Genomic DNA, 15661 nt, shown 5'->3' on the forward strand with positions numbered 1-15661 from the left:
TTTACTCTCTCTCCATTATTTCTACTGTTTTGAAGAGAGCATTATTTTATCTTCAAAAAAATTCATTTGAAAAACAATCTTGTGACATGCTATTCTTTAAAGCCATCATTCAAGTCAAGTCTTTAAATGATTTAAACTTTGGGTACTAGTTGATAATTCTTCTATTATCAGTTAGTGATTATAAAAGGAACACTTATGTTGGCACACACATTTCAAATACAGTTTTTAATGGCATCTGCAAGATAGCACCCTCTCATTATTTTTTATCTTTTATACTCTAGAAACTTCAAACTAACTCATAAATTAGGAAGAAAGTTAGAACTACACAATCTAATACAGAGTTAGTTACATTCAGGATACCCTGAATGCAAAAACTTTTTTCATAATCCAGTTTTACAGATTAGCAGGCATTGGTTTAATATGGCACCTCTCAGATGGGACGAGATCTTGTAGTACTTAGAATCTGCCTTGACGTCTGTTGTATATAAAAGTTTACAGTTGGCTTGTTCCCTACTCATCACATGTGAAAAATAGTCTACTTTTCCTTTTAATACTGTACGAGCTGATCATTTTCACCACCAGCAGTGGGTCTTTTCATTCACCCTGTGCCCTTTGCAAGATGCAAAGGATCAGACTTGGAGACTTAACGTTTGTTTTAAATGTGCTTTCTTCTCCCTGTCGAAGTCTCCAGCATACAACTTGTGAATGACACCTGTCACATCTCACAGCACCTTCACACCTGCCCAGAGCATTCACCGTTGTCTTCCAAGACACTATGCTGAACACTTAGAGAAAAAGCAACAACCACAGTTCAAGGGAAAGCAATTAGCTTCATCGGACCAAATGACTGGATAAATGGTCTTGTCCATATGGCTTAACATGAATATGGCTAATTATAGAGACTAGTCCCTGTTTTTCTTTATTAACAACGTGACCTGATTACAATTTTTAAAGTCTAGACTAGTTTTCCATACGTTTTACATACTTTATTCTGACATCGTATCTTAAAAACAAGAGGACGCAAACATTTGCACTGGGCAGTGCCATTTTTCTTTAGGTGGGTTTCACTTCCTTCCTTGGGCTTTTTGTCATCGGCAAGTAAGTTCTCATTGCAGTGCTGCCCGCCGGGGCCATCTTCAAAGCGGTACTCCCCTGGGCTGACTCACTGATCGGCTGCATCATTTCTTCTAGGACATTTGTAACAGATACAACATACACAGGATTTCAGTTTGGGGTTTTTTTTTTCCTTTTTTTCTTTTTTAAATAAGTGTGTTTTCTGCTTCTTATTCATATTTTCTTTTCTTTGAATATATTGCACAATATTTTATTATTAAAAAAGGTTTTATGTCTCAGGCAAAAAGTTCTTCTCCTTCCTTCAGGAGGTGCTAATGCGCATTGTTTTCTAGAAGAGGTAAGTGGTTGTCTGTGTGGCCATCCTCAAAAGGGACCTGAGGAAAGGAGGAAAGAGACCACAGCGTTAGCTCCGTTCCTGCCGCTGCACCCTCTGAACACAAGGTCCCCTCCGGACGAAGGGGCCCACAGCCCGGCACGCGCCAGAGAGCTGCCCCACGCAGTCTGCGCTACTTACAGAAGTGACGGGCTTAGAGGATCCAAGTCGGAAACGACAGCAAATTATTTCAACTATAAATTTCCCAATTCCATGTAACATTCCTGTGATAAACAACAAGTCGATGCACTCAATTTAATTATTACCTAAATTACTACATAGGATAAAAAAAATCAAGTATATAGGAATACATTAAGGCAAGGAACAAAGCAATTTGCATTTTTTTACTTCCATGGTTAAAAATAATCAAAATACTTAAACTTTGAAACAAAGGCAATTCTTTTCAAAATCCCAAGGCCATACAATCCAGGATCTTGCCTAATCTTTTCAAGGTTTTCTTCACATATCCACATAATTTTGAAACATAAATAATCTTAAGACAACCACTTAAACAGATTTAAATGAAATCAGTAATAAATAATGGCACAAAAATGCACTTATTTGTTTAAAAAATACAATTCGAAGCATGTAAACCATTCAGCTCTGTGCAATACTGATGAGGACTGGCAGGTAAAGAAAAAACTTCCCTTTCTTTACTTGACTCTTAAAATTTTTATGACTACTTCCAGATTTTCTTTCAGAGAATTCTGCAACCTCAGAACAAAATACACAAAAACATTACTGATTGAAAAATCTGTTTTCATATATTCACAGCATCACATAAGACATGATTTTGCATATTGTACATTGAAAAATACATTCAATAAAAAGGTAAGTTTGCATGGAAGTGTCTACTCTGTCTAGGCATTTGGTTGTTTAATCCTGTAACACACTTACAAAATTATGTCAGTTTTATAGATGAGAAAATAATTTTTGAAAAAGTAGGTGACCTAAGGTCACCACCAAGTAAGTGGCAGAAACTGAATGCAATCATATATCATCTGTCTGATAACAGCAAACAATCTTTGCAGCACACCATGAAATCACTGTTAAATCACTCAAAGCAGTGAAATTAGCTATGTTTAATGGTCAGTCAGTAACACTTTGGAAATATGAATTAATGAAAAAATTCCTCAAATAGCAAACCAGGAGAGTATGTGTATTCTTGGCCTTTTGAAGTGGAAGTGTCCTAGTGGAAGTGTAACACTTTAGAACTGAGGCAAAAGGAATCATTACTAACCTGTTGTTGAAAAGATCCCTCCAACTATGCCACAAAGCCTCACAAAAAACTGCCAGAACGGCATGTGCTCCTCAGTCACTGTCACCATCAGAGAGCTGAGGTCGTACTTCATGAATATCCCCGAGACGCCGTGGCTGCCCGCAGCGTGGTTGATGATGCGCTCCTACAGGGAGGCCAAGGGAGGGGAGAGAAAGGAGGAGGTGAGAACCGAGTCACGTCATCTGGGACCTGCATCCATCAACGCCAAGCCCTGCGGCCCCACTGGGAAAGGCCATCCCAGGCTATGAGTGCTCCCCAGGGTCATTATTCTGTACTCCGCGTGCGGCTGACTTTCCAAAGTATCCAACGAGCAACACCACCCCTCCCTGTTTCCTCAAAAGCGACACCTTGCACACACATTTTCTGCACCGTTAAGCACCAGCACAGAGCCATGTGACATGTTCCTCACCAATCAAATCACTATGTTTAGAAAACAACTGTCTTCAACTCCTGTCACTTAAATGGTCAGGCTTTAAAACAACTTTGTTGTTCCTCTTAAACTATAGGAGATACAGTATAGGAAGAAAATAGAATCCATTAATTTAAAATATATGTACTGGTACAGAGTTTACAGGACTATTTTAAAGGCACGATGCTAAAATTCTAAATGTACAATACTGTGCACATTGAGCAAAGTATTCTACTTTATTCTATCCAATTTATACTTCAAAAAGCAAGTTTGCAAACTTTATAATACATTTCTATAACAGCTCCAAACTGTACTATCATGGTGCCCTGATGTGACTTTTAGGCTAAGTTCTATTTTTATTATGCTACAGTTAAACTACAAGCTTTAGGAATACAAATAACGAGGTTACTACCACCAAGGGAAATTAAAACAATTTTAGGTGGGGTATTTCAAAACTCTTTCCCGTTATTAGCACAATTGGGCTTTTATTATTATTATTATTATTATTATTGGACAGGCTGAGTGGACAGTGAGAGAGAGAGACAGAGAGAAAGGTCTTCCTTTCCGTTGGTTCACCCCCCAATGGCCACTGTGGCTGGTGCGCTGCGGCCGGCGCACCGTGCTGATCTGAAGGCAGGAGCCAGGTGCTTCCTCCTGGTCTCCCATGCAGGTGCAGGGCCCAAAGACTTGGGCCATCCTCCACTGCACTCCCAGGCCACAGCAGAGAGCTGGACAGGAAGAGGGGCATCCAGGACAGAATCCGGCGCCCCGACCGGGACTAGAACCCAGGGTGCCGGCGCCGCAGGCGGAGGATTAGTCTATTCAGCCACGGCACCAGCCACAATTGGGTTTTATAAACCCTTGATTAAGTTTCTAATAAAGTTCCTTCAAGCTCTGAGATGCCTAATATCATGCTGAAGTCACAAACATACTGTTGAGAACTTTGAGGACGGAAGCTGTTTGGGGGACCAGAGCACCTGTAACAGACTGACTCTGTGTTCCTGGCCCCACAGGGTCAGCACCGTCCTCCCTGCCCCCTCAAAGACTTCACCACCTCATTGTTCTGTTTCTTTCTGAAGCGATTACTTCAGCAAAAGCAAATCCTGCAAAAGGTCAAATGCTCTGGGATTTTACTCTAATTTTGAAAAAAAGAAAATGCTTACTTTTATCCACTTGGAAGGCAGAGTAAGAGGGGAGGAAGAGAAGAAGGGATAGGAGTATTTTCCATCAACTGCTTCACTCCCTGAATGCCTGCAACATCTGGGTCTTAGCCAGGCTGAAGGCAGGAGCCAGAAACTCCATCGAGGTCTCCCGTGTGGCTGATAGGGACCCAAGGACTTGAACTCGTACTGCTGCTCCCCAAGATGCACTAGCAGGAGGCCAGATCAGAAGCAGAGTAACCAGGACATGAACTGGCACTCTTACATGGCATGTGGGCATCCCCGGCTGTGATTTAACATGCTGTACCACCTCAATGGCCCCTATGATATTTTTTCATTTAGTTTCTTTTGTTTTTAAATGCAGCCTGCAGAGAATGTCGTATCAATACATAGAGCTCCTTCCCCATCCCTGCTTTGTTCTGCTGCTGTACAGCTGGAGGACCGGGGCTGTTTCCAGTCTTCTACAGGCAATGACAAGGCAATGACTAGCCTCACCCCCACATCACTTTGCCTGTTCCACACTTTGTCTCGGGAACAGATTTCCCAGAAGTGGGATTACTGGGTCCAAGGGCAAATGCCCAGGTAATTTTGCAGTCACTGTTGACCTCCCTTCCACAAAACTGGCACTTCGCACTCCCAGGGCAATGTATGCTACTTTCCCCAAGGTCTTGGCAACTGTGTGCGCTGCTGTTCCTCTGTTTGCCAAACTTCTAGGTGAGAAACCACATCTCCCTATCCTCACAAAAATGCTGCAACAATATGTTCTTGCAGGTGTTCTGCCTAGCTCCTATGTATACAACATACATACATGTATCTACACAATTATGTATACCTGGGTACTTTCCTCTGAACCATTTGAAAAGTTATAGATGCATAACAGTTCACTTGTAAAAACATCGCTAAATTTCAGGAAAACAAGGAAAAATCTACAGCTATTGAGATATGGTCATAATAAGGTATAAGCCTCTCAAAAAAAAAAAAAAACAAAAAAAACAAAAAAACACCAAAGCCCCAGGGGCAGGCACTGGCGCAGTGAAGACACTGCGTGGGGCGCTGCCTCCCACACTGAAATGCCGGGTCCAGTTCCAGTCCCTTCCAACTCTGGATTCCTGCTAATGCCACCCTCGGACGCAGCAGGAGGTCTCCGCCGAGCACAGACCTGCACTGAGGTCTGGGTTTCCAGTTTGGCCTGGCCAAGACCAGGCTGTTGCAAATATGTCCCCCTGCCTTTCAAATGGATAAATTAAAAAGCACTTAGACAGGTCCTTGGCATTCTTCGTATACTAGAATTTGAATACTCATCATTATTAGATACAAAAATAAGAAAACATGACTCCAGAATAGATGTGAAATCTGTTACACTGTCCAGTTCCAAAACTCTGCTCCTCATTTCAGTATTTATCTATGAGGCCACTGTGTCCTGAGGTGACAGAATATTCTGTCAGACGAATACAAAGCATTTACTTAGGAAGGCAAAAACCTCTACACTGCTGATTCACAACATCCATCCATAACACAGGCACATTTACTGGGAAATAAATAACAAGAAATGAGAAAATCTGTAAGATTAAAAACTGTTCATAGCAATATATAGGAAAACATACTATAAAATTGATATTAAAATAATCAACACTTTCATTAAGCTTAACAACTTTAAGCCCTAATAAATAGGAAATATTTTAATTTTTTTTTTAAATCTTTTCTTGCTCTAAGACAACTTACTTTCTAAAAAACTCATTCCTAAAAAAATTTTTAGCATAAAATAAAAAAATGAGTGAGGGCACCAAATGGGGGATTTTATAAAGCTATACAGGCCAGCACTGTGACACAATAGGCTGATCCTCTGCCTGCGGCGCCGGCACACCGGGTTCTAGTCTTGGTCGGGGCGCCAGATTCTGTCCCGGTTGCCCCTCTTCGAGGCCAGCTCTCTGCTGTGGCCAGGGAGTGCAGTGGAGGGTGGCCCAAGTACTTGGGCCCTGCACCCCATGGGAGACCAGGAGAGGCACCTGGCTCCTGCCAGCAGATCAGCGCAGTGCGCCGGCCACAGTGGCCATTGGAGGGTGAACCAACGGTAAAGGAAGACCTTTCTCTCTGTCTCTCTCTCTCACTGTCCACTCTGCCTGTCAAAATAAATAAATAAATAAAAAGCTATACAAAACTTCAAATCATTTTACCAGCTGGATTCAACTTACCCTTTCTGTCACAGAAAACTGATGGGTATCTGCTGAAATCTTATAAGTATGTAGCTTTGTTGGCACAATTGTAATAAAATACTGGAACATCTGGTTGTCTAGAACAAAGACAAAATGTGACTTTTCATCAACCCAGTAGCACAACTGCCAAGTAGATTCCTCTTCTGTTAAGAAAATTTACCTGAAATTTAATGTTTAATATGATATAATGTTTCATAATGCTTCATTTTAATAATGCCTCATAAAAAACAATTTTAAAAGAACCAGTGAAAGAAATATAAAAAGGTACTTTAAAGAGCTCATAAAATTAAGTTTGTTTTCTTACAAAAAATTTTGAAATCCATGTTTAGTTTTTTTCCCAATATGCATTTTTAAGAACATTGTGCCAACCACTTGTATGCATGAATTTCAACCATATTTTTGCATCGAAACAAAGTTAATTCCATTTTCCACAAACTTTCTGAAGTCCCCTCATAGTCATGCTCACTACAAGTCCCCAGTGAGCATGAAGTCACATGTTCTCACACACAATTTTAAAGGTCAACTAGTGACTTAGATATTCCTTATAATAATTATTATCTTTTATGAATGTGGAAAAATAAAAGCAGTTAATTATTTGTATTACAGAAACTAATAAAAATAAAATTATAATAGTATAACCATCACAAGAAACAGCTTCTACTAATATTTTAAAATATACTAAACCAAAAGAGAATTAGGCAGACTTTGCATAAACACATTGAACTGATGTCAGAGTATGAAGATCACTAACAAAAAAACTATTCAATGATTATTGTATAATATAATTTTTTAAAAAAGATATACTTATTCACTTGAAAGAGTCACAGAGAGGCAGAGGCAGAGAGAGATCTTCCATCCGCTGGCTCACTGCCCAGATGGTTCGAACAGCAGAAGCTGGGCTGATCTGAAGCCAGGAGCAAAGAGCTTCCTTACGGTTTCCCAGGTAGGAGCAGAGGTCCAAGCACTTAAGCCATCTTCTACTGCTTTCCCAAGCCATCAGCAGGGAACTGGATTAAGTGAAGCAGCCGTCTGGGACTTGAATCGACACTCCTATGGGATGCTGGCACTGCAGACAGCTGCTTTACCCCACTACACCACAGTGTCAGCCCCAGAAATGATGTTTTTTAAAGATTTATTTACTTATTTGAAAGGAAGAGTTACAGAGAGACAGGCACAGAGAGAGGTCTTTCATCTACTGGTTCACTCCCCAAATGGCTGCAACAGGTGGAGCTGGGCCAATCTGAAGCCCGGAGCCAAGAGCTGCTGCTTCTGGGTCTCCCACGTGGGTGCAGGGACACAAGGATTTGAGCCAGCTTCTACTGTTTTTCTAGGCCACAGCAGAGAGCTGTATCGGAAGCGGAGCAGCGAGGACTCAAACAAGCATCCGTATGGGATGCCGGCACTGCAGGCGGCTTTACCCACTATGCCAGTGTCAGGCCCAGAAATTATTTTTCAATAGACATTAGATATCATTTGCTTAATACAAATTATAAATACCAGTATGTCACCAATTATTTAGTTTTTAAAAATTAACAAATCACATCATATACATTATGTTCATTCTCCAGGTCTATATCCTAAAAAACTTAGATAAGAACATCTATGGTTTCAACTTGGTTATAGTGTAGACTCATAACATTTGACTTGAAACATACATACTTTATAACATGTATGAGAACTGACAAAATTTTGCCTTTGAAACTGTGCCAAATAGAGAACTTGAAATTATTTAATGGAGTTATCAATTTTTTGACAGGCAGAGTGGACAGTGAGAGAGAGAGACAGAGAGAAAGGTCTTCCTTTACCGTTGGTTCACCCCGCAATAGCTGCTGCAGCTGGCGCACTGCGCTGATCCAAAGCCAGGAGCCAGGTGCCTCTCCTGGTCTCCCATGCGGGTGCAGGGCCCAAGCACCTGGGTCATCCTCCACTGCACTCCCTGGCCACAGCAGAGAGTTGCACTGGAAGAGGAACAATGGGGAAAGAATCCAGCGCCTCGACTGGGACTAGAACCCGGGGTGCCGGCGCCGCAGGCAGAGGATTAGCCTAGTGAGCACGCGGCACCAGCCGGAGTTTTAAATTTTTAAAAGAACTTGCCCTCATTAGACTGTACATTCCATGAGGGCAGGAACATTATTTGTCATGCCCAGTCCCAACAACAGCAAAAAGAATACACTTAATCAAACAAGAGAACAACATGAAAGAACAAACTCAAATCCTATGTCTTTGCCTTTTTCCTAAAGAATTTAACCCAAGTGGATCAGCTGTTCAGGAAGACGGACTTTTCCCAAAGGCTCCAGTAATTCCAACACCATTCATCCCGAGATCATTTTAGGAAAAACCGGTGTATGGAAATCCACTCCTGAACACAATCCTATATCAAAGCTTTCATTAAACTAGAGAACACTCAGTGGGAATCTAATCTGAATTTTGATGCTGACAAGGGAAGGCAGATAAAATGGAGTCTATGGTAAATTAGAATATGCTCTACTAGACTGGGCTGCCACCTACCTCTTTGCAGAACGATCTGGGAGCACCACTTTTAAGTGAATTAAAGAGACAGAAGCTATATGTGTAATCTTCAGAATGCTAAATTAAGAACTAATCAAACATGCTTTAAAACACGTAGAACAAACAAAATATCTACGGGCAAATCTGGGTTATGGAGGATTGTATCGTTTGTTCTTCTTCCTTCCTTCTCTCCCTGTCTTTCCCAAGGTTCACTAAGAGTGGGATGCATATCCCTCCTCCACTGGGTTGGCCCAAGTGAGAACATGGAAATCTGATACGTATTAAGCGTAGTAAGCCTAGACAATGAGGCATATTCATCAAGAAATCTTTGACTTTTGGCACATGGAGCTAGGAAAATACAATTTGTTTAAAAAATTAACAAAGCTTTTGAGTGGACATTAAAAGACACTGAGTTTAAGCTGGAAATTCAAAACCTTTGGGGCTCCCAAGTTTTCTACTACCTGGATGCAGGCTAAGAAGGGTGTTTAGCCCCCCAAGAATGGCATATTCTCCAGTGTACTCTGTAGATGCAGCGGAGGGGGGAAAATGGGGAAAAAAAAAAGGAAAAGTAGGACCATTTTCAGAGGACAAAGCTAAGAAGGGACAGGGAATAGAACAGGACACAATCAAGGAACAGTCCCCATTCTCGGAGCAGCGGAATGTCACACTCTTCCAGTTCCGTGTGGCCCAGTAACACGCTTCGCTCACTGCCCGCCTTTTCAAACAGCAGTGTTGATTGCTACTACATCCTCTGTGTTCCACAGCGTAAGTGAAGCGGCTGGGGTCGACTGCCTGTCTGCTCAGCTCCTCAAACTCCAGATTAAGAGAAACCTCGTTCAAACCTGTCCTCGATCGTTAGCTCTTGAACTGTAAATCTGATGCCTTAAGAGAAGAACTTCTGGGATAGCTCAGCAAGGAAGTAAAGTTTACAGGCGCTGCTGAGAGCTGGGGTTTGTTACAGTGTTACTGCAGCGAAGCCTGATGGTGACAGCAGGAGTCATGTTGTGAAGGTGTGTGATCTCTAAGTAACCACAAGGTCCAAATCAGTTACTCACACCCTCATTAGACTGTACATTCCATGAGGGCAGGAACATTATTTGTCATGCCCAGTCCCAACAACAGCAAAAAGAATACACTTAATCAAACAAGAGAACAAAATGAAAGAACAAACTCAATCAACCTCTCATGAGTATTTTCTATGTACCATGCACTGTTCTAAGCACCTTACACATACGATTCTAAATAATCCACAACAATCCCATGAAGCAGATTTTTTTCATCCTCTTCTTAGAGATGAGAAACTGAAGTTCAGGAATGTTACAAAAGCTGCTCAAAGTCAGTGCGTTACTAAGTAATGGGGCCAGGACTCAAGGCAACTATGCTCTTAAATGGAAGGAGGAAAATTCTCCAAGGTTTTCAATTCTAGCCACTAAAGTAAAAGTTTGCACCCTTTGAACATAAAGGGACAACAGCTTTGGACCTCCTATCTACTCTCTTACGAATACAAGGAGTAATTCAGCCGGCAAGCTGCGGACAAGTACTAACACATGGTTAAGCCACTCAGCTGGCCAGTCTTCGTTCTCTCTCAAAGACCTGACATACAGATGTCCCTTGCTGCCATGAAGAAAGTGACCTGAAGCTGCCAGGTGGGCAGCTGGCAGAGCAGTGGTAATACGTGGCTGGCTGATCCAGTTAGCCACACATGCAGGTTATTTCATTGCAACAGCTTCACTCACAACGTGCTGCCTGCAATGTCCTCAGAAAAACCACTGCCTGGCTCACTTCAACACGTCACTCAAGTTGGCTTTTTCCTTTAGACCCCAAATACCACAGGCTCTTCCTCTCACTGCTCTATCACACATAATTTCCTTTATTTGCTTCATAGCCATCTGTCCTGACTCCCTATTGAGATGTGGGCTCTCTGGAGAGCAGAACATGTTTACCCCTGGGTCCCAGATGCTGCACATAACGACTGACAAATACAAGGCCTTCAATAATATTAGCTGGATGAACGAACTTTCGACACTTTTTAAAAGTACAATGAGCATATGGTAAAACACATGTTTTAAATGTATGGTTCAATACATTTTGGGAAATATATCCACTCGTATGATCACCACTACAATCAAACCACAAAAATCTGCCAAACCTCAAAGCGATTCCTTCATGCCCCTTTGTACCAGGCCAACCAGGGATCTGTCTTGTACTGCCATACACTAGTTTTGTCTAGAATTTCAATAAATAGGACCATACAGTATACACTTTTGTGTGTCTGGCCTCTTTCGCTCAGCATCAAAAAATTTCTGTTTACCTGTCTCTTACCTCAAGTGAATTCAAACTGAGCAAGGAGAGAGGTAGGGGTAAAAGTCTCTTCAAAAACTAACACTAAACAAGCCTCTACCAAAACAAAGTCAGGCCTGTTTCAACTTCACTTACTGCACCTCTTACATGTACCACTGCAACATCTAAAAACCAACTTTGTACCAGTTCTGCTATTAATGTCAACTTAACATCCTGAATATTCTCCTGGATAACAACAGAGCCAAAGGTGTCAACCATGTCCCACACCTACGGAGCACTTATCACTTACCGATGGCCTCCAGATTCATCCTGGGAGCCATATTTGCCATAAGGTAAACGGCTCAACCTGTGCCTACTTTGGAGGTGCTGTGAGAATTAACTCTAGGGCTGGTATGGTACAGCAAGTTAAGCCCGTGATGCCTGCATCCCATATCCAAGCACCAGCCCAAGTCCCAGCAGTTGCACTCCCCATCTAGCTCCCTGCAAACAAGTGTAGGAAAGCAGCAGAAGACTGTCCAAGTACTCGGGCTCCTGTCACTGACACTGGAGATCCGGATGGAGTTCTGGGCTCCCGACTGCAGTATGGCCCAGTCCTGGCCACCGCAACCATTTGAGGAATGACCAACTGATGGAAGATTTCTCTCTCTCTGTCATTCTGCTTTTCAATTACCTAGAATAAACCCTTAAAAGAATAATTTCTATCAAGTCACAGCACTGAAAGTCAAAGGTATGTAATTATCACTTATGGAAGAAGATAGAAATGAGAGTAGCAAGGCAATAACCAATGTTATACACAGGGATGGGATAATTAGACAAGTGAAAATTAAGGACAAAAGAACCACATCACATGTCAAAAGTGAAGTGCCAATGCAATAAATAAAAACCAACAGGAGTCAAAGAACCATGATGGGAAAATTCATAACCCGTGGTCAGATGACTACTGAAGACTAAACTGCCTAATGTTAATTCAGGACAAGCTTATTACATTTGTTGGAGAGCTTAATGACCAAAGTAAAAAAGCTACTGGATCAGGTTTGTATTGCAAGCTGCAGACTGCTCTGCTCCTGAGGCTGAAGGTCCATCCAGAAGAGCACAGCATTAGGGATGCACCTGCTCAGTAAGCAGGTTTTTGAAGAACCTCAAGGAGGGGACAGCAATAGGACACCACAGATTGATTACATGGATTTTTTTCTTTTTGGAAACAGAGATCCAAGAGAACATTTGACATGAAGGGAGGAATATGCCTGTGTTAAAGCTTCCAGGAACCTACTGACACTCACCTGCTGACAGACATTTCATAAACGTAATTCTCAGTAGCTCTTAGTTGTTAATAATTTAGGAGTAACTGGACTCAAACAACCTCTGAATTAACCCATTTATATTTAGAAGAGCTTCTGTATAAAAATTTGCAGTTCATTTTAGGATCCTGAAACAAAGTCTTGACCAACACATCTTCAAATGAGCATCTCTTAGCTAATATATGCTGCACTTCAGTGTAGAATGTGTATATATGATTGATTACAATTTAGATTTCACTGAGTGAGGTTTTAAAATTTCAGAATGGTTTCTTTTCAAACATTTCTAAACTTATTACAACAGTACTTTAAGTAAAATACCTTTAATGTACCTGATTATAACACTATACTGAGTAAAGAATATTAATAAATTACTGAATTTGATAAAATATTAAATCCTTAATTACACTTTTACAGACACTGAAATTCCAAGCAGGTGAGGATGCTTCAGAAGTCTTCAAAAGGTCCAACAGGTGGGGTATATCACACAGTATGGACACTTAAACAGAGAAGAGACACAACCCTTCACAAAAGAGGAAATTAGACTACTTGCTACAAAACCAAGAAAATCATACTTCCAATTTTTGGACAAACTGATACTTTCAATAATAATAATAAAATAATAATAAAAGAAATAATAATAATAAAAGAAAATAATAATAATAATATTATAATAAAAGAAAACTTGGGGCCAGTGCTGTGGTGCAGCGGGTTAAAGCCCTGGCCTGAGGCGCCAGCATCCCATATGTGCGCCGGTTCTAGTCTTGGCTGCTCCTCTTCCGATCCAGCTCTCTGCTATAGTCTGGGATAGCAGTAGAAGATGGCACAAGTCCTTGGGCCCCTGCACCCACGTGGGAGACCCAGAAGAAACTCCTGGCTCCTGGTTTCAGACTGGTGCTGCTCCAGCTGTTGCAGCCATCTGGGGAGTGAACAGCGGATGGAAGACCTCTCTCTCTGTCTCTACCTCTCTCTGTAACTCTTTCAAATCAATAAAATAAATCTTAAAAAAAAAAAAAATAAGGCCAGCGCCGTGGCTCACTTGGCTAATCCTCTGCCTGTGGCGCCGACACCCTGGGTTCTAGTCCCAGTTGGGGCACTGGGTACTAGTCCCAGTTGCTCCTCTTCCAGTCCAGCTCTCTGCTGTGGCCCAGGAGGGCAGCAGAGGATGCCCCAAGTGCTTGGGTCCCTGTACCTGCATGGGAGACCAGGAGGAAGTACCCAGCTCCTGGCTTCGGATTGGCGCAGCACCAGCCGTGGTGGCCATTTGGGGAGTGAACCAATGGAAGGAAGACCTTTCTCTCTGTCTCTCTCTCTCACTGTCTATAACTCTGTCAAATAAAAAAAAAAAAAAAAACCATAAAAAAAGTAATGATGCTATAATGTACTACTTTTGACTGTATTACCAGTAAAAACATTCTGGAATAACTCCAGGTTTCTTAGGTAAATTTCTCCCAAGAGGTTTCTAATATAACAACCCTGCATTTCAGAACTCTGAACCTACACAAAGAAGAAAATTCTTATAATGCTGAAACTGTATTACTGAAAATAAGTATTAAAGCTGTAAGAACTATTTCCTATATCTAACTTCCAAGAGTAATTATTCAGTACTTACGATCTATAGCAATTTTTTCAGTTCCATCTAAAGGATTGATGATTCCCGGAACAAGTTCTCCAAAAGACAAATGATCTATTCTGTGAGAGAAATTGTAAGCTAAAAGGCAAAAAGTAAAAAGCAACTAAGTAGAGAAAATATATTATTCAAAACTATGTGTTAAGACTGGTTTATATTCTTATCTATTCTCAAATGAAAATATCAAAAATGCGCAAGTAGAATAATGCATACTTAAAAGTACCTTATTTTTAATAGAGAAAATTAAAAAAGAGAGAATGATCCAACATGGGAAACAGGCCACACAGCAGACTCATAGAAGGACAAATGCCCTAAATAGCACTCTGGCCTCAGAATCAGCCCTTAAGGCATTCGGATCTGGCTAAAAAGCCCAGGACAGCACTTCAGGTATGGAAAGCCAAGACACTGTGGCAAAAAGTGACCTACCTGAAAGGTCTCTGTGAGTGAGATCCCAGAGGAAAAAAGGGGCCATCAAAGAAGGAGGTACCTTTCTCTGAAAGGAGGATAGAACTTCCACTTTGACTATGGCCTTGTCTAAATAAGGTCAGAGTTTGTGGACTCAAGAGGCTTCCATAGCCTTGGCAGCTCATGACAAGAGCCTCGGGTGATGACTGACATCATAAATCAGAGTGTCAATTGTTAAATCAAGAACAGGAGTCACTGTCCACTTGCTCCCCATGTAGGACCTCTGTCCTTAATGAGTTGTACTATGAGACTGAACAGTAAAACTAGTCTTCAAACAGTACTTTATACTTTGTGTGTCTGTGTGGGTGCACACTGTAAAAATCTTTACTTAGTATAGAGTTGATCTTCTGTATATAAAGATAATTAAAAATGAATCTTAATGAAGAATGGGATGGGAGAGGGGGTAGGAGGTGGGATGGTTTGGAGGTGGAAGGGCGGGTTTGGGTGGAAGAACCACTATATTCCAAAAGTTGTACTTATGAAATTTATATTTATTAAATAAAAGCTTTCTATAAAAAGATAAAAAACTACATATTTTGAGAAAATGCACATAAATACATGGGAATTAAATGCATAAGAAAAGGTAAATAATGATAAATTTCAGTATCTCCATTTTTATAATTGCATACAAATTAGCTTCTAAGAAATAATATTATAGCTAATTCTCATAGCCACAAAAATGTCTTTCCTAATTCTGATTACAATATAAGAATATTAGGTGTTGCTAGAACTAGATGATATCCTTATAGTCAAATAATAAAATTGATCATTCACATTTTTAATACACTTTACTGCTGTGACCAAACTGATTTTCTATGAATTACTTGCTTTGTTCTCTAAAGCAGACTTCAAAGGATTTCAAAGAATCATTACACCAAATTAACTTGAATACTTTGTATGTATGAGTGAGTATGATCAAATTTAGACTTACAAGCTGAGAGAAATTTCAATCGC

At 40.9% G+C, this 15661-nt stretch overlaps 1 protein-coding gene across 11 annotated transcripts in view; it reads right to left on the reverse strand.

Moving 5' to 3' along the window:
- Positions 1–971: 971 nt before the first annotated feature.
- Positions 972–15661, reverse strand: part of ERGIC2 (ERGIC and golgi 2) — a 46094-nt gene continuing 31404 nt past the window's right edge. For all 11 annotated transcript variants that reach the window (XR_016213658.1, XM_089304797.1, XM_089304796.1 and 8 more), the window contains 5 exons: positions 14225–14323; positions 6488–6585; positions 2688–2850; positions 1589–1671; positions 972–1448 (listed from right to left, as the gene is read on the reverse strand). Coding sequence is in view for 10 of the 11 variants with exons in the window: in XM_089304797.1 (XP_089160923.1) it covers positions 1386–1448; positions 1589–1671; positions 2688–2850; positions 6488–6585; positions 14225–14323 (506 nt within the window). In the remaining variant the exon portion in view is untranslated. The remainder of the gene's footprint in view (positions 1449–1588; positions 1672–2687; positions 2851–6487; positions 6586–14224; positions 14324–15661) is intronic.

This window comes from Oryctolagus cuniculus, chromosome 9 (assembly GCF_051225735.1).
Source record: "Oryctolagus cuniculus isolate XC-2025 breed Fujian yellow rabbit chromosome 9, ASM5122573v1, whole genome shotgun sequence".
Classification (NCBI taxonomy): domain Eukaryota; kingdom Metazoa; phylum Chordata; class Mammalia; order Lagomorpha; family Leporidae; genus Oryctolagus; species Oryctolagus cuniculus.